The following is a 19,704-nucleotide window of genomic DNA, read 5'->3' on the forward strand; positions in this document are numbered from 1 at the left end:
ACATGGGCGGGTGAGATTTCAGCCTGTGAAGAATGGATCAATTGTGTTCATGTTAAATGCAGGGGGGAGGGGGTGTTTTTCAACATGTACAAAAAAGACCCACTCTATGACCTATTAAAGGGGTTGTCCCGAGGCAGCAAGTGGGTCTATACACTTCTGTATGGCCATAATAATGCACTTTGTAATATACATTGTGCATTAATTATGAGCCATACAGAAGTTATAAAAAGTTTTATACTTACCTGCTCCGTTGCTGGCGTCCTCGTCTCCATGGTGCCGACTAATTTTCGCCCTCCGATGGCCAAATTAGCCGCGCTTGCGCAGTCCGGGTCTTCTCCTCTTCTCTATGGGGCTCCGTGTAGCTCCGCCCCGTCACGTGCCGATTCCAGCCAATCAGGAGGCTGGAATCGGCAATGGACCGCACAGAAGCCCTGCGGTCCATGAAGACAGAGGATCCCGGCGGCCATCTTCAGCAGGTGAGTATGAAGACGCCGGACCGCCGGGATTCAGGTAAGCGCTGTGCGGGTGGGTTTTTTAACCCCTGCATCGGGGTTGTCTCGCGCCGAACGGGGGGGGGGGTTTAAAAAAAAACAAAAACCCGTTTCGGCGCGGGACATCTCCTTTAAATTTTTTTTTTCTGTAATCCTGTAAATCTGTCCTAGCTAGGACATGCAAAAGCAGCATCAGTCTGCATTAAAATGCACATATTAACATGTTTCTACATTGAAAAGGGCATTACAGCAGTTTTGGGCAAACAGAGCTCACTGCAAACTGCCCCCCCCCCCTATACCCAAAAAGTTGTCAAAGAATGAGGACTTGGTCATCTGATGACCCCTCTATACTGCTGATGACCCCTCTATACTGCTTAACCCCGCAGATGCTGCAGTCATTTCTGACTGTAACCTCTAAGGCTGGGTTCACACGGGGCGGATTTGCCGCAGAAACTGTCTGGAATTTTGCAGCGGCCGCTAATCCCGGGATTAGCCGGCCACGTGGATGAGATTTCTCAGGAATCTTGTCCACACAGGGCGGCAAAGCCGGCGCTGTGGCGCGAATTCACCGGCCACAGCATGTTCATTTTTTTACTTTTTATGCTGCGGCCGCGCTCTCCTCTATGGGAGCGCCGTCCGCAGCGGACGAGCGAGCGGCCAGGCCGCTTCCAAAAGCAGTAAAATAGAATAAAACCTCTATAAACATGCTTATACTGACTCGCACAATAAAGGTAGTTTAATAATTACACACTGAGTGCGATAAAAATAATTTTAATTGCTCCCTGCGAAAAATGTATAAATTATTTCTCTCTGAAGCTTTGTGTTTTTCTATATGTAGCTTTTACGGTCATGAGCAGACACTGCCTGTCTGTCATCCAATCATGTGACAGGGGTGAGGTTCCCCCCCAACTCTGCAATAATCATCAAATTATTCTAAAAGTTCCAATTGATACAATTTGGTTACATTATCTCAAGCTTAGACTTTTGCTAAAGCTGGCAGTTATCTCAAGCCGGCATGAACACTTTTGGTAAAGCCTCTCCCACTGGACCAGTTGCTCCTGTTTTTGACTGCTTTTACAAGTCCATTATGACTGGACAGGAGACTTGAAAGTTTTTGGTTTGTTTGACATCTACTGAAATCAATGGGGAAAACAAACGGTTAACTGGACTTGTCTGTTCCAGGAACCTAATGGAGTCCTATGTTATATACAGTTGGCTTATGTAGAATAGTGCTGTAGGGTGATTGCCTTACATTGGCATTCTATTACTGTGAGTGATCTGATATCGGGATGGGCTGATCTTATTGAGCATATGTACATTGGCACAGACTGAAAATTACTTCTGGCCTCCTCAGTAGCCTTTAGTAAGATCTCTGTGCCTACAGGAATTAGGAGCATTAAGCTTATTACCCATAATCTGTATGCGTGTAATGAGACCCGTGCTCCGACATTTAGTGATGCAAGGAGCATGTGGTACTTGTGCCGTGTATGACTGCAGCTTCACCCATTACTTAACCCTTGTCATCTTTTATTTTAGGTCTTGTGTTGGGACCAGACTTATTCTGATGGGATGTGAACATGAAGAATATGCACAGATGACCTGTCGGTGATATGACATAATGAAGAACATTATCTGGTGACAATAGCAACTATTGGGGGGGATATACACTATGTTGACAGAAGTATTGGGACCCCCACCAATCCTGTGCTGTCAGGTGAAGGGCATATGCAAATTGGGTACAGGAGCATTAGGTAGAAGAGGATCACTCAGGTATATCCCAGTACAAAAACAATCAGAATGCCACGAAGTGTAGAGTTGACAGACTTCCAACGGGGTCTGGTGGTGGGATGTCACCTGGGCAACCAATCAGTACGGGACATCTCGGCGCTTTTGGACCTTCCAAAGTCTACTGTTGGCAATGTTGTTCGGAAATGGAAAACATCTGGGGTGTGTGCGGTGCAGCCACGTTCAGGGAGACCTCGTAAACTGACAGAACGTGGTCAACAAAGCCTTATACAAGCTGTGAAGGCGTCCCGAACACTGTCTGCTGAAACACTCGCTCAGGAGGTCTCACAGGTCATTGGAACATCCATTAGCACCAGAACTATCCGTAGGGAACTGCATGCGAACGGTTACCGGGGACGAGGGGCTACACAGAAGCCCAACATCACTGCGGTGAATGCAGAGAGGCGACTGCAATGGTGCTTGGAGCGGCGTTCTTGGACTGTAAATGAGTGGAAGCGAGTGTTGTGGACTGCTGAGTCCCAGTACACCATATCCCAGTTGGATGGCTGCACTTGGGTTTGGGGGTTGCCTGGAGAGCGGTTTCTACGTGACGGCATCATCCCGACAGTGAAGTTTGGAGGTGGTTCTGTTGTAGTGTGGGGGTGTTTTTGCTGGGAAGGACTAGGGCCATTAGTTATAGTGAATTCCACCCTCAACGCCAATGCGTATAGAGACATTCTAGACAACGTGGCATTACCTACCCTGTGGCAATACTTTGGTACAGCTCCGTGTTTCTACCAACATGAGAGAGCACCGTGTCATACAGCACGCAGTATTGAGGCTTGGTTTGAGGAGCAAAACATCTGCCAACTTAATTGGCCCGCCCAAAGTCCGGATCTCAATCCCATCGAGCATCTTTGGGACGAACTAGAACGCCGTATCTGCGCACGCCCATTGTCCCCTGCATCATTATCTGAAGCTCTCCTGGAGGAATGGAGGCAAATCCCTTCACACATCTGTCAGAACTTGGTAGAAAGTATGCCAAAGAGGGTTTCTGCAGTCATTGAGGCCAAAGGTGGCCCAATATGTATTGAAAAATGTGACTAAATCAACCTTCCTCACCTTCTAGGTGTCCCAATACTTTTGTCAACATAATGTATTAGGCAGCAAATGACCAGTCAGTTCTTGATGTTGTATTGGAAGCTGGAAAAATGAGGCAAGTATAATCTGAGCAATGCTCAGACAATTGGGTCAGAGCATCTCCAAAATGGTCAGTCTCGTGGAGATTTCCTGGCCTATAGTGGTTATTAACTACCAAAGGTAGCTTGCACCTTTTTAGGGCAGCACAAATGCACTATATGGACAAAAGTATTTGGACTTTGCATGTTTTTCCGAAAAAGTACTTTATTTTTCTATTTAGTAACGTGTCGGCCCTCCTTTTGCTTATATTGTAGCAGCAACACGTCGAGGCATACTTTCCACAATTTCTCCAAGTCTGGCAGGAATAGCTTTCCATTCCTCGTACCAGGCTGTGAGAAGAGATTGTTGTTAGGATGGGCATGGGTGGCAACATCGTACCCGTGACTCCAGTTCATCCCACAAGTGCTTGATTGGATGAATAGTTACAAAATGAGCAGCTTTTTATTTTACCCATGCCCTTCCCAGCATACCGCTCAGCAAACTCAGTATTTGCATATTTGCTGGCTTTCTGCAGTATCCAAATACTTTTGTCCATATAGTGTATGTCTGCTGTTTGGATCTGTGTAGTAGTTTTGGAGAAACTTACATTTTATCACTACCAGCAAATGCACAGAGGACTAGCCAAGGCCTAATGCACACGGGTGTATTTGCGTTGCTTGGTCGGCTGGTGTGGCTAGCCTCCAGCTCATGAATATGCAGGACAAGTTCTGTGTCTGGCTGCTACTAATTAAATGCCAGTTTCTCCAATGCCCCAACAGATACACAGCAGATATCAGTGTGACAGGCACTTACTGTCTTGAGGAAGGTCATGGCCACCCACGACTCACTAGTGTGTGTAGGCGTAGATTAGCTTGGCTGGTCTGAACCCATGGAGGATATGGTAGGTAGCACAAATTGCCTAATGTTTAAGGGGTAATCCTATCTCAAATTTGCATTATATCCACAGGATATGCCAAAAGTCTCCATAGGAGCAGGTGCCTCTAGGATCTCCACCCCTCTACTGTATGTAGTGGTCTGGAGTTGTGGATACAGCCAAGTAGGATTGTTACACTGTTGCAATAGTTGTGGATATTTAGATCACACTGCAAGCCACATCTTGATGCCACCAGAAGCTAGGGGTTTGACAGGAGGAATGCCCCTCACACCCTAGCTCAATAGGGTCAAACGACAAAGGTTCTAGCAGCCCAGTATGAATAGATTTGTGCCAGCGCCCCAGCCTTAGGCAGAAGGTTACTTGTCTTAGGCTTACATTATTACATGTTACTGCAGGAACCTCGTGCCCCCCTTTCCATGTGCAGGGTAATGGCTTAGGAGTCAGTCAAGGCAGCTGGCTCCGACCTGGGTGCCGCTCGATGGCTCTGCATCTTCATGGCAGCCACATGTGACCTCCATGCCACCCACCGGCTCTGTGCGGCATCTGAGAAGCCGCCTCTCACCTCCCTGCCAGCCGCCGACTCTCAGCTGTGTCCCACAAGCCCCTGGCGGCTGCCGACTCTGTCCTCCTTGGTTGCCGCTCACAGCTTTGGATGTCCCAATACAGGCGCTGTCCACTACTTCAACCCTGAAGGGAGGTAGCACGAAGGAGCATGCTTCTGCCCCAGTGGCCGACTAAATTGCTTGCTGCTGCTAAGCCGAAGGGGCCTTGCAGGACCTGCAGGCTAACTGCATCAGGCTTTGTCACCCCTGCCCCCATCCCCTGTCAATCTGGGCACCACCAGGTGGCTTTAAGATACAATAATACTGGCCCCAAGGATGCTGGGAGTTCTCATATCATGGCGAAACGCATCTGTAGACACAAAGCATATTAGAAATTTGTTGCATTCCTCTCCCTTTTGCAGGTCCTGATTTTCAAGATGACCTGCAGCTGCTGGGAAGGGGAGTCTACAGTACTAATGTGTATAATGTATAAAAGCCCTTTACGTGAGACTGAAGGGCACTAAAGGGCCTGATTGTCCCAGCAGTCAGTCCGTGAATGGGGCAGGCCAGGGGTCGTTCTGTCCACCGGCCCCCCTTCTCTATGAACAATGGCCTGTTTACACAGAACAGTAGTGGCAGACCAACTATAATTTTGGGGTCTGAGTAATTTGTAGCTGATCGTTCTCACTGCATGCGTTCCCACTGCTTAATTATCGTTGGGCAATGTAATAGGCCTTACATTCGTGAATTGTACTGTTGGTGCTCCTGTTCAGTAACATTAATTTTGTCAATAAAGTTGCATTTTGTCTGCAGACCTTTTGTGTGATCTGTTTGCATTACTTTGCTTCACAACTTTCTGCCTCTGGAGTACAATGGGTGCACATTGACCCCTCGCCCGCTGATGACAATACACTGCTAGTAAACTATTTGCCCATTGATCCGAGGAGCCAATAGCCGGCCGTGTTGGGAATAGCTGCTGACGGCTGGAAGAGCGTGGAAGGGGGGATGTGATGGGGTCTGCAGTCTGCCGGAGCACTGGCTGCACATGATCTGTGGAATGAATGTGACATGGATCTAGAAAGAGCTGAGCGGTGGATGGCTGCGCTAGGACAGGCGGTGGTATGTCTATTTCCCACATTCCCTGAGGTGTTGGAGTATATGTATACACTGATATGGTATGTAGAGGGATGTGATGGGGAGGGTAACGGGTGTGACACTGGGTCCCTGTCAGTATGCTGAGCTTGTTTGACAGCTGCTGAAGGGTTCCAGTGACACTTTGGTGTATGTTCATCTGTGCAAATACACGGCGGGTGTGCATCCAGAAAATCTGCAGCATATTGCATTAGAATGGATGAGATTTAGAAGGATTTAATCCATGTGGCCGCAGGTAAAAAAATCTGCATAAACTGCTTTGTGGGCAGTGTGAACCCTCGGCACAATAACTTTGCTGTGGATTTTACACCTTCAGAAGAGGGGCTGCACTCCCTGACAAATCTATCCGTCTGCATGACCTGGTGCAGCAGAGAATCCACAACATGTGAACATACCCCAACAGTAGCAAATGCTTCATTGGCTCACAGCAAGGTTTTAGGCTGGGGTATCTGAAGAATCACACACTGGACTACTAGCTGCACCACAATGCGGCCTCTCTGCATGCATACCCCTATGCTCCAAGACGTAAATGTACGTCCTGGAGCGGGAAGGGGTTAATGGGGCTTCTTAGACATGTGCTAAAACGCTACCTTTTTCAATACATTTCTGCTTTTTGAAAATCCAATGCTTTGTCCATTGAAATGAATGAGGTGCGTTTTCAGTGCTGCGGAGAATACGGTGGACTGTGGTTACCATGTTAACGCTTTTCAGCTGCAGTGTTCTAGTTCAGGCATTTGCAGCTTCCATAGCTGCGTTTATAACCTGAAAACGCAGTCAAGCGCTGGGACAAACTTCTGTCAATGCAGCTGAAAACAGTGGGTTAAAAAAATTAAATAAAACACAGGGCCTTAGTCTCATGAGGCCGATTACACATACAGCCTGTGCCACATGCTTCCATTTGCAGTTGTGTCATGAATGATAAAACTAGACCGCTATGGAGTGGAAGGAGCTTGCATCTAAGTTTAGGCTGGAGACCATGGGGTGAGTGGCTCACTGCCCCCTGCTGGTGGGGATAGTCTGGGGTGCCATTGTGTATGGCAGTCGGTCACCTTTAAGAGTGGTATGAGGGACAATGACAGCTCAGCGGTATGTTCAGGACATCCTGCAGCCACGTGTGTTCATCTCATGGCGGCTTCCAAGATATTGCTGGAACACGAAGACACGGACGCACAGATTTATCACCCATACAACATGTACAGGACCATCTGTGATGCCAACGTTGAGAGCTTATATAATCTAGAGGTTCAGTTGCAGGATACCATACAGAATGTATGCCCCTGTATCACATCTTGTATCAAAGTTAAAAGCGGTACAAAAGGGTACTAGAGCCTCCATGCCCCCATATAACAACTTGTATCCAAGCTAGAGGCTGTACTAGAGCTTCCCTGGCTGCCTGTATCACATCTTGTATCCAAGCTAGAGACGATACAACAGGGTACTAGCGCCTCCATGCCCACCCGTATCACATCTTGTATCCAAGCTAGAGACGATACAACAGGGTACTAGAGCCTCCATGTCCACCTGTATCACATCTTGTATCCAATCTTTTATTTTTGATAGATAGATATAGATATATATATTTAAATATTTCTGGACCAGCAACTGCAATAGGCAGCTATACTAAAATAAGAAACATGGGCAACAAAATTATCCAGCTATAACCCTTTTTTTAATAGATATAATAGGACAGACCGCAGTAGGAAGCTGTGCAAGCACCGAGGATTAAAGCAGCAATGAACTTAAACTGCCTTCACACGAGGAAATTGCGCAACATTTGTGCAGCGAGAGACACACAAATATGAACACCATTCTTTTGAAAGGGGTCATTCACATTAGCAATGTTTTCCTGCGTGGCACCGCGATGTGATGGTATGCAGAAAACATCCCAGCATGTTCTATCTGCGTGCTCTTGCATTGAGCCCCATTGCCTTCAATGGGGCCGACGGTAGCCGCGCCGGCCCCATTGTAAGCAATGTGGAAACTCTGTGTACCTTTGCCGCAGCTGTGACACTCTTCATCCCCTCAGTGATGCCAGGCTGTTTTCACATCAAACCGCCTTGCATCCACGGGGTTTCATGGATGGCGAGGGCAATATCACCCACGCTAGTGTGAAGGAGCGCTTAATGTATATAAAGCAGATGTAAATAGCAAGGAAACTATCACCATAATTTAGATATTATCCCCCACCATGGGGTAAAGGCATCAATGTGATCTGTAATGACCCTTTACCCATGGGATCCAAGACTAAGTGAAGTAACCCCTTCCCAATGTGCGCAGTACATACATGACACATATCGGATGTCTGTATGGAGCAGACTCGGCTTCCAACAGCCATATGAGGGCTTGTTTTTGTGTGGGACAAGTTGTTTTTGGGTTTTTTTTTTTAACCACTTGTCAATATGCACTGTACTTGTACGGCGTACGCTGGGTGTCTCTCCACGGAGCTGGCTTGGGAGCCCGCTACATGTACAGTGCATGTCAGCCCTCTTTGACAGCTGAAAACCGCTACCAACAGCTGTGATCAGCATTCATGCCGATCACAGCTGTTAACCCTTTAAATTCTGACCGACTCCCGAACTCCCACCCCCCAGCAATGCAAACAGGAGGTGCCCCTCAGTTGTCATCATAGCCTGAGGCCTTATGAAGGCCACGAGGGTTATTATGAATGATTGCCTATGAAAGTGTGGCACACTGTGACAGACTGCGTTGAAGAACCTAGTATAATTTAATACTGTGGTCCTATGGGGACAAAAAAAAAATGTAGAAATATTTTTTCACAATATTTAAATTTTTTGTAGTAAAAGTTTGAAACAAAAATCCCTCCTTTCCACAGTCGTCTCATCAAAATATAAATAAAAGGTTTGTATCCCTGCATCTGCATTGAAGTGAATGGTAGTTACAGAACAGTGTAGCACAATGAGCTCTGCGGTCTCTCTAACTCCCATGTTACTGAATACCGGTATTAGGCTGCATTCAGACCACCGTATATCGTCCGGGTTTTCACGCCCAGCCAATATACGGCGTCCCTCTCTGCAGGGGGGGAGGATGGAAGAGCCAGGAGCAGGAACTGAGCTCCCGCCCCCTCTCCACCCACCTGCACTATTTTCAATGAGGAGAGGCGGGACAGGGTGGGGCTAATTCTTGCAACTTAGCCCTGCCTCTGTCCCGCCTCCTTTCATTGCAAATAGTGCAGAGGGGCGGAGAGGGGGCGGGAGCTCAGTTCCTGCTCCTGGCTCTTCCATCCTCCCCCCCTGCAGATGAGGACACCGTATATCGGCCGGCGTGAAAACCGAGCCGATATACGTTCGTGTGAATCCAGCCTTAAATGGATGCAATTACTGCAGGGTCTGCAGAAAAGGAAGGGAAAAAAAAAAAACTTCTCATGGCGATGGTAATGGCTGCTTATCTTCTATTGCTGACCTGATACCTCTGGCGATTACTTATGTTTTTAGGGAGGTGGATACGATCTTGATATCTTTACGGAAAATCCAGATGATGATCTCCTGTGCTCCATCTGCCATGGTGTACTGCGATGCCCCGTCATGATATCCTGTGGCCACATCTTCTGCCGAAAATGCATATTACAGTGGCTAAAGAGGTGAGGGGTTCAGGGAACATGGTCACATGACAACTACATGTTATATCACAGCTCTGTATATCAGCAGTGGGGCTTGCTTGTCCACAAGCTGAATCCAAGTATGATATATGTGCATTATATACTGGAGAACTATCAGCCCGTTCACAGCAGGAGATTATTCTGTACTGCCGGTACCCTAGATAGGGTGATCCACTCTAACTGTCCCTAATTGCTGGGTGGCCCCTGGACTTGTTAGTTAAGGCTCTGTTCACATCTGTGCTGGATGCACCTGTCAAAGCCTCCAGCAGAAGATGCTGGACAAAATAGCACAGCATGCTGCAATATTTGTGTAGGAGAAAATGCCGGAGGGCACGATGGGAACTTGGCAGACCCCATTATTGTCAACGGGGTCTGTCTGGCACCATTTGTTGCCATCGTAGGATGGATCTGGCTTTTTGCTTTTCTGTCCCCATGACGAAACAGCTAAATGGAAGCCCAGATGCAAACTAAGGCCCGTTCACATGGCGGTATTTGGTCAGTATTTATAAGCCATAGTCAAGAGAGGAACATATAGAGGGAAGAACTAGAATGGGAAATCTGCACCTCTTCTGTATTGTGGACCCAGTCGTGGTTGTGGTTTACAAGTACTGCTGTCTGAATGGGGAATAAGTCTAGGTTCACCCAGCACTTAGCAGTGTACAAGCATCCTTATTTATCAGCAGAGGGCTTTATGATGCCACTTTTGTACCCATCTCCAGTTTAAAATGCAGCAGCTTTTTTAAATGTCGGACAATGTTGATATATTTCTCACATTTTTAAATATGTCCAGAGACAAATTTTTCAAGTTTTTTGAAAGTTACATTTCATAAATAGCTATGCAGCAAAGCAAGCCCACGTTTCTAGACACTAGTGGAGTGAGAGGCGTAACATCTCCTGCTTTTGGTGTACAACGTATGCCACAATGTTGGTACAACACCAGTAATGTGTCTGTTAGGCCGATAAATTGTCGGCCGGGAAATCGCGACCATCTGATGCGTTGGATTCCAATGCATTTGTTCGGATGAGCGTTTTTAGGGGGCGTAAAGTCAGCCATCTGGAAAAAATAGCACATACAGTATGCATTCCGGCTGGCCGCTTTTATGCTGACCGGAAAAGATAGGTCCAGACTAGAGATGAGTGAGCGTACTCGTTTAGGGCGATTTTGCAATCGAGCACCGCTTTTTTCGAGTAACTGACTACTCAGGCGAAAAGATTCTGGGGCGCCGGGGGGTGGCGTGGAGGAGCGGGGGGTAGCAGTGGGGAACAGGGGAGAGCTCTCCCCCCCCCCCCACTCCCCTCTGCAACCCCCCGCTCACCCCCGGCGCCCTCCGTATCTTTTCGCCCGAGTAGTCAGTTACTCGAAAAAAGCGGTGCTCGATTGCGAAATTCCCCTAAACGAGTACGTTCGCTCATCTCTAGTCTGGACCTATATTTCGCTGGAATACGGCGGCTGGTCCCATAGACTCCTATGTAAGCCTATGGGAACTGCTGGAAAAGGGGGGGTAAGAGGGAGATTAGCACACTAGCTCCCACCCCGTCCCGCACCCTCCCCTTATCAGCTGGGGGCCGGAGTTTAACCCATTCCCGCTGCAGGGCGCAAGTTTACGTCCTGGCAGCAGGGTACTTCCCGCAACAGGGCGTAAACTTACGTCCTGGAGACAGCGCGGGATCACATATGATCCCGCAGCGGGAGCCGGTGTCAGTCACAGCCGGCGTCCCACTGCAACAGCGGGGGGGCATCGGAGATGCGCCCCCTGCTGTTAACCCCTTCCCTGCCGTGATCTAAGTAGATCGCGGCAGGGAAAGAATTCACAGAGGGAGCGCACTCCCTCTGTGTCTCCGGCCGGCTCTCGCAATGTTATCGCGAGAGCCCGGGCTGTCGCCATGGTAACAGGACGCCAGACACTGGCGTCCTGTGTTACCAGTGCCTGAGATCGCTGTATAAGCGATAAGGCATGGCAGAGCAGTAGCTCTGCCATGCCTTATGACAGCGATCATCAGGGCTGTGGTCAAAGTCCCCCAGGGGGACACAAATGTTGTTAAAAAAAAAAAAAAAGATTAAAAAAATGAATTAAAAAAAATGTAAAAAGAGTGAAAAAAAAACATTTTTTATGCTTTTTCTCAGATTAGCATAAAAAAAATGAAAAAAAAAATAAACATCACATATTTGGTATTGTCGCGTCCATAACGACGCGTACAATAAGTTGCACATGCTTTTGACTGTGCACGGAAAAAAACGCAAAAAAAAACGCTAAAAAAACTGAGGCAAAATGCTAATGTTTAGCATTTTGCCTCACTAAAAACGCAATAAAAGTGATCAAAAAAGCCGTATGTACCCCAAAATGGTACGCGTAAAAACTACAGCTCGTCTCTTAAAAAATAAGCCCTCACAGAGCTCCGTACATCAAAAAATAAAAAGGTTACAGGACTTTGAATGCAGCGATTTAGAAAAAAAAAAACATTTCCAAAAAAAGTGTTTTATTGCAGAAAAGTGGAAAAACCTAAAAAAAAAAAAATAGAATTTTGGTATCGTTGTACCCGTACCGACCCGCAGAAAAAATGGAATGTCTCATTTATGCTGCATGATTAACGCTGTAAAAAAAAATCTATGGCAGAATTGATGCATTTTCTCTCCCTGCTATCATAAAAAAATATAAAAGTTTTACAATATAGTTAATGTACCCCAAAATGACGCCGATAAAAACTACAGTTCGCCACGCAAAAAACAAGCCCTTACACGGCCGCGTCGACGGAAAAATAAAAAAGTTATGGCTTTTGATAAACAGAGAAGAAAATCCGCCAAAAATTGTTGCGTCCTTAAGCCCAAAATAGGCCATGTCATGAAGGGGTTAATACGCTAGCTCCCGCCCCCTCCCTTTGCCTGCAAGGCGCGGAGAGAGGGAGCTAAGTTTCACCTCCACCCCGTCCCCTCTTCCATTGCAAATAGTGGCAATGGGCGGAGAGGGGGCGGGAGCTCAGTGCACTAGCTCCAGTCCCGCCTCCTTCCTTTGCAGAGAGGGACAGCATATATCGGCCAGGCGTGAAAACCCGACCGATATACGCACATCTGAATAAGCCATCAAATACAGAAACGTGGATGAACCCATTGAAATCAATGGACTCTATTCTCTGTGTATTGCACGCACATTTTGTGACCGCAAATGAACCCCCCCCCGTGTAAAGCCGGCCTAAGGCCCCCTCCACATGGTCGTAAAATTTGCAAGCACAGTACGCAGAAAATAGAATCCATTGATTTCAATAGGTTTGTTCACTTGCACATATTTTTCTTGTGCATTTTGGTCACACACGAAAACCCCCCAAAACCAACATGCTCTATTTTCCTAGATGGTCAATACGCCAGGAGATACGTGAAATACTGCACAGTTACGCATGAAAAAACAAACCACATTAAACTAATTAGCTATTTCAATCAGTGTGTCTGTATTTGCCGCTCACAAATGAACACTCCTTGCAAAAGGTACAGTGCGCTGATGCGCATGCAAAAAATCAGTTCATTCTGCAAATACTCAGCGCCCAAGTGTGCACAAATATGCATAAGGGGGCCTTAATTAACTGCCATTTACTTTGAGCATTTTAGTCTGTGATCACTTAGTCACGTGTACTTACCTTTCCCAGACAGCAGACCTGTCCGTGCTGTAGAACGGAGGTGAGGGGTAAACTCTATGTACAGATGCACAAACTGAAGAGGAAAATCAACCGTCTACAAGTCAAGGTAACAGAGGTGCGCTGTTGCGCCAGAACTACACCGACGCTTTTTGTAGCATTACTGATTGATTTTAAAGGGGCTGTCCAGGATTAGAAAAACATGGCTCCTTACGGTCAGAAACAGCGCTACACCTGTCCACAGGTCCTGTGTGGTACTGCAGCTCCACTTCCATGAAGCAAGCAGCCATGTTTTTCTAATACTGGACAACCCCTTTAACTACTGAGTGCCAGCTGACAGTCAAGATCTCTGCTTGCTTGCTATTAGTGAATTGAAACATACACCCACCGTTGTGCTTCCTGCAGACATCCTGATCGGATACCGCTGCGAGAATGTGAGCCATGCCCCTGCAGTGACCACTGCGGCTCACCTCCTCCTGGCATCTCCCCGCTCTGCTATGTGCCGACTGCCGCCCAGCCAAAACATGCGCGGAGCGGAGCCGTTGCGTCACTAGTGACGTTTCTGTGCGGGCCTTTGTGAGACAGAAGTAGGACATGCCGCGATTTGTTTACCGCACAAGTTTTCACGCGGTCAAATCGCGGCTGTCTGCATAGCATTGTATTAACTAATGCAATCCTATGGCAGTGGGCACGGGTGGAGATTCTGCCCGTGTGCATTTCCCTTCCTCAGATATAAAGCCTGTTACAAAAGCTCTCCTACAGACTTAACCCCTTTAGGGCTTATTTACAGTTTTCACGGATGGCCAATATACACTTCCCTCCTCCCCTCTTAGCGGTTTGCAATGGGGGTGGAGCTAAGCTCCTGCCCCTTGTCCATAGCAGCAATGGGAGTGGGTGGGGCACAGCAAAACTTAACCCCACCCCCTCCCATTGCAAACCTGGAGTGGAGGAGACAGGCAGAGAGCCAGTGAGGAGTAGGCAAGGGGGAAACTGCACAGATGGAAGCGTATATCGGCCGGCGTAAAAACACCGGCTGATATATGCTCGTGTAAATAAGCCCTAAGGACCTGAATATGGTGGTTTTATCTGCCCTCCGTTCCGCCCCGCTCTCCCCCGCAGCTCCCTTCAGTCTGGAGCGGGGAGATACTCGGCTAAGGCACTACTCGCTCGAGCAATTGCCTTTAGCGAGTATACTCGCTCATCTCTAATGCTCATATAAATAAGCCCTATTAGTGATAGAAAGCTAAAAAAAGATTTTTTTATAATTGTTTATTTTTTAAATTAGTATATTTCCACTAAAATAAAGTACAGGAATGGATTCCTAATTTTTGTTTTGGGTGTTTTGATATACAATTTGTATTGTCTTGGATTACACTGCGTATTGGGACGGTTTTGGTTGGCATTAGTCGGCAGGTCATTTTATTATATACCGGTATATGTAAATAAACATTTTTAACTTATTTTTGTAACATTTTTTACATCTCTGTCCCCCATGAGGTCATATAAAACCTCTGGAGGACATGCACACTATCATTGCACGCTACATAGTCTAAAGAAGAAGGCAGAAGCAGTTAAAAAACACTTCTCCTCTGGGTCCTCGGCTCTGACTAACACCCGAGGACCCGACCTGCTACTACTACATTGCAGGAGCTTTAATTCTGCACCGTATTTTTACTATCATGAAGCCCAGAACCAAGCGCCATAAATTTACCTTAAGGGGTTTAAAGAAATTTAGAAAAAAAAAACAACTTAAAATTATCAAATAAAGAGGGATGAGCTGCAATACTACACACTCCCATATGGACAATGGTGGCACTCTTTCTAGAAAAGTAAGCATTAAATGACCTGTACGCCTGTGCTGGGTTGGGCTTTTCAACCTGGATTTAAAGAAAGATGATCCCAATTACTGACAGCAAGCAGAGTTCTTCAAATGGTGGGGAACTAAAACACAAAGCATATAGGTAGGTCCACAGGCTGTGGATTGTATGCTGATTTTTTTTACTGCACATTTTGTTGCAAATCTGCCGAAAAACACGCATTGCAGGCACATTCTCGCATGAAAGATTTGCTGCGGAAATTTTTTTGCTGCAAAAAAATCTGCAGCAAATCGCTAAGATTTGTGCCAAAATCTGCACCATTTGTTGTACATTTTTACATAAATTTTGATGTGGATCCACAGCAGATTTTACTCCTTAAGGCTGGATTCAGACGAACGTATATCGGCTCGGTTTTCACGCCGAGGCTAAATACGGTGTCCTCATCTGCAGGGGGGGGGGGATGGAAGAGCCAGAAGCAGGAACTGAGCTCCCGCCCCCTCTATGCCCCCTCTCTGCCCCCTCTCCACCCCTCTGCACTATTTGCAATGAAAGGAGACGGGGGCGGGGCTAAGTTCCGAGAATTAGCGCCCCCCCCCCCCCCCCGTCTCGCCTCTCCCATTGCAAAAATTGCAGAGGGGCGGAGAGGAGGCAGAGAGGGGGCGGGAGCTCAGAGCACTGCTCCTGGCTCTTCCAGGCTCCCCCCCCCCCCCCCCCCTGCAGAGAGAGACGACGTATATCGGCTGAGCATGAAAACCCGGTCGATATATGTTCGTCTGAATCCAGCCTTAATTACATTGGATTGAAGGGGTGAAATCTGCTCTGGACCCACATCAAAATCCCCAACAAACAGTGCTGATTTGGGTGTGGATTAGCTGCAACTTTTCCTTTGTGGAAAATCCACTGCCAATTCACCACATGTGAACTTATCCCAGATGGGGATTTACCATAGATTTTGGTGCAGCGGATTTCACCTCTTATTTGGGGGTGAAAACCACTGTAAAAATCCACAGCACTAATTGACTTGCACCACAAGCCTAGAGGGGGGCGGGGTTACAGGGCTGTCTCCGAGAGCATGGAAGGAGGGGATGGGAATAGAAGGATCTGCCCTCTATCCCTGTCCCTCTCTCTAACCCTGCCCATCCTCTCTGCGCTATGGAGATATTCCTTGAGGATCCCTGTAGCAGGGAGAGACAGAGCCGGGCTATGGGTTAATCCCCCGTAGCAGAGAGAGCGGGGCAATTAACCCATAGCAGGGAGAGACCGAGCTGGGCTGTGGGGGATTTCTTTATAGCTGGAACAGACAGAGCAGGACTATGGGTTAATCTTCTGTAACCCCGCTCACACTCTCCCTGCTGTGGGGAAGTCCCAAAACCTGTGGTCTCTCCCGAAGTCTCTCCTCCTGGAGCAGCTGCGCTTTTTCAAATGCAATTGCTCAGGTGAGCAGCTGCCCATTCACGCGATATTTAGCGCAGTATGGGTGCGCTTTTTTTTTTTACACACCTATACAGCGCTAAAATAGCGCTCGTCTAAACGAAGTCTTAGGGCTTATTCAAACGGGCGTATATCGGTCAGGTTTTTTCCACCCGGCCAATATATGCTGCCCCTCTCTGCAAGGGGAGGAGACGGGACGGGAGCTAGTGCACTGAGCTACCGTCCTCTCTCCGCCCCTCATCACTGTTTGCAAACAGTGGCGAGGGGGCAGAAGCTCAGTGCACTAGCTCCCGTCCTCTCCTGCCTCCTCCCTTTGCAGAGAAGGACAGCATATTTTGGCTGGGCGTGAAAACCCGACCGATATACGCCCGTCTGAACATTGTGGATTTTTTTCTGCAGTGTATGGATGAGATTTCTTCAAATGAGGGTGTATTCACACAAGCGAGCTTAAGATCAGACCAATATTACGCTTGTACACCTGCGATTTTCACAGCGATTTTCGGACCCAAAAACCGGACAGAGATAGGGCGCATTTATTTTAATGGGTATATGCACATGGGCTTTTTTTTAACTCGGATTGATAGTCTGAGTAAAAAAAATCGCAGCATGTCCTGTTCGCAGTATGTCTTATTCGTGTCCGATTTTTCCAATGGAAATAGTACGTGCGGTGTTCAGCACATCAGACGGCACATGGACAGCTTGTCCAATCTGAGTCGTGCCCGAGAAGATCGGCCAAAAATTTTTTAATGCCAGCGTGCATGTAGCCTTAAAGGGGTTTTCCGGGACTTAAATAAGAATTACAAGCTTAAAATGGTGTAAAATAAAGAAGAAAAATGGATACTCGCCCACTCCAATGGCTCCTCATCTGGCGCTGGAGGTCTGGTCCCCACTGAGCGGAACCCGGAACAATCACGTGCTGTTTATTGTGCATGTGACCATACAGCCAATCAATGGCTTCAGCAGCCAAGGAAGAATCTCCACTAAAGCCAGTCACTGCACAATATATGGCACATGGCGTTCCAAGCTACAAGAACTGTGGATGGGGAGCCACTAGAGTAGTCGAGCTTACATTTTTTTCTTTATTTCGCATCATTTTAAGCCTCAAAAATGTTTAAAAATGTCTCGGAAAACCCCTTTTAAGGATTTTCCATGTTTAGATAGACATGGTGGCTCTTTTTTCCAGAAATAGCACCACGCCAGTCCAGTGGTTGTGTCTGGTATTGCAGCTGGGCTCCACTGAAGTAAATGACGTTTGAGTTGCAATACTTGGGGACAGATGTGGCGCTACTTTTTGAAGAAAGCAGCCATGTTTTTTCTTTCTTTCAATCATTCTGTGTAACTCCTTTCTAGAGCCCGTAGGGGTCACTAGCGATTATTTGTGGCGACCTATGACATCATACACATGTATCGGTTTTTGATTATCAGTGTCCTAACGAGCAGAATGGCTGCCCAGCCCTCTTCCCTCTCCTGAGGAGCGAGGAACATGCAGAGACGTGCGCTTTCGGACTAGTGGCCTGCGCCAATGGCGGATGCTCTGCCCAGGTCTTGAGGAAGGACGTAGAAGACCACAGCCAGAGCTGCGAGTACTGGAGTGAGATGTGTCACATGGGATGTGGGACGCTGCTGACCCCCGCTAACCGGGATGAACACAACTGCTACATGGAATTGAAAGAGACCTACAACAAGCAGCTGCACAAGCTGCGCCAGAAGGCCCGCCGGATAGAGAGCCTCTCCTCACAGATGAGCAGGCAGATACAGCTGCTCAGCGAGGGGCTGGAGGGCACCCCGGCCGCTGCCAGCACCGAGGAGGCTGAGTGACTGCTCACAGCCGCTGCCGCTCATCGTCATGGTGATAGACCTCTGTAACCAATCACAACGCTGCTTTCTTTTCCAAGCGCCCTAAAATGAAAGCTGTGCTGTGACTGGTTGCTGTGGGTGACAGACCGGTTTTCTTTTAGGGTGGCCTCACACATAGGGCCTCGCACATTTATCAAAACTGTCTACCAGTAAGACGGCCTTGTTGGCCACAGCAAACAATCAGAGCGCAGCTTTCATTTTGCCTCAGCAGGTTGAAAAATGGAGACCGTACTGTGGTTGGTTGCTATGGGCAACAAAGGAAGTTTTAGGCTAATCTCACACAGTATCAGGCCATGAACCACGGATTATTATCGCGCTTGCCAACATTCGATTTCCCCGGGATGTGAGGTGCTTTTATATCAAAACCGCCTCGCATCACTTCCGGGAAGTAGTGATCGCAGAGTATCTCCCATAGTATACGATGCAAGGGTACGCCCAAAGACATGCTGCGATTTGTTTCCCGCATCACGGTGCGATGCAATGCGGGAGGAGATCGCTCGAGTGTATGATCATGTTCAAAAGAATGGGGTTCATATTCATGTGCGATTTGTGCGTCTCGCGGTGCACATATCTCACACGATTTTCTTCAATGAGGAACGCCGCATCACACTCGTACACATCAGACGCCCCAGACAATTTCTTCCAAGGTCCCAATGGAAACAATAGGTGATCCATTCTGAGGGAACGCCAAAATCTAGAATGTTCTGAATTTTTTTTTTATTCTTCCTTGCAGCGAGCTGTGAGGGCAAAAGCATCACTTATGTGAATATATTCAAAGAATGGCTTCCATATCCGTGTGGATCTAGTGCGCATTGCACCGCACAAAACCCGCGTGATAATCTCGTTTGTGTCAATAAACTCTTACTGTTAAACAGTTTTGATACATTTACCAAAAACCGCTTTAATTTACCCAGCGGTTTTTGCCACGTTTATTCTGTCACAGACAGATGTTCGCGGCGGGGCATTATAAAACGCACTATATACAATCCTCTTTTTGTGGTGATTTTCATCACTTTTGGTGTCCGTGTTTTTTGTTTTTTTTTATAATCCAGGTAAATACTATTGATGATGTGTGCTCCGGGTAGGTGATGAATAGTTGGTCGGCTGGGGGTCTGCCACTTGGGACCCCAGACACTAAGCACAACGGTACACTCCAATCCGTGTATAGTAAAATGGCGCTTGGATCGGTCGGCTGCGTTCTAACTAGAGATGAGCGAGTATACTTGCTAAGGCACATTACTCGAGCGAGCAGTGCCTTAGCCGAGTATCTCCCCGCTCGTCTCTAAAGATTCGGGGCCGGCGCGGGTGACACGTGAGTTGCGGCGGGGGGGAGAGAGAGATCTACCCTCCGTTCCTCCCCAATCCCCCCCGCCAG

The 19,704-nt window shown here is 47.5% G+C and overlaps 1 protein-coding gene and 1 non-coding gene across 2 annotated transcripts; both read left to right on the top strand.

The window, feature by feature from the left end:
• Nucleotides 1–1,814: 1,814 nt before the first annotated feature.
• LOC136578187 (small nucleolar RNA ACA64) lies at nt 1,815–1,943 on the top strand. Its single transcript, XR_010786607.1, has one exon. It is a non-coding gene; the product is annotated as a small nucleolar RNA ACA64 (small nucleolar RNA).
• Nucleotides 1,944–9,323: 7,380 nt separating this feature from the next.
• Nucleotides 9,324–19,540, top strand: RNF151 (ring finger protein 151). Its single transcript, XM_066577533.1, has 3 exons — nt 9,324–9,582; nt 13,237–13,333; nt 17,898–19,540. Exons 1-3 carry the CDS (start codon nt 9,527–9,529, stop codon nt 18,288–18,290), a joined length of 546 nt encoding a protein of 181 aa, XP_066433630.1. The 5' UTR covers nt 9,324–9,526; the 3' UTR covers nt 18,291–19,540.
• Nucleotides 19,541–19,704: the final 164 nt, after the last annotated feature.

Source organism: Eleutherodactylus coqui, chromosome 8 (genome assembly GCF_035609145.1).
Source record: "Eleutherodactylus coqui strain aEleCoq1 chromosome 8, aEleCoq1.hap1, whole genome shotgun sequence".
Classification (NCBI taxonomy): domain Eukaryota; kingdom Metazoa; phylum Chordata; class Amphibia; order Anura; family Eleutherodactylidae; genus Eleutherodactylus; species Eleutherodactylus coqui.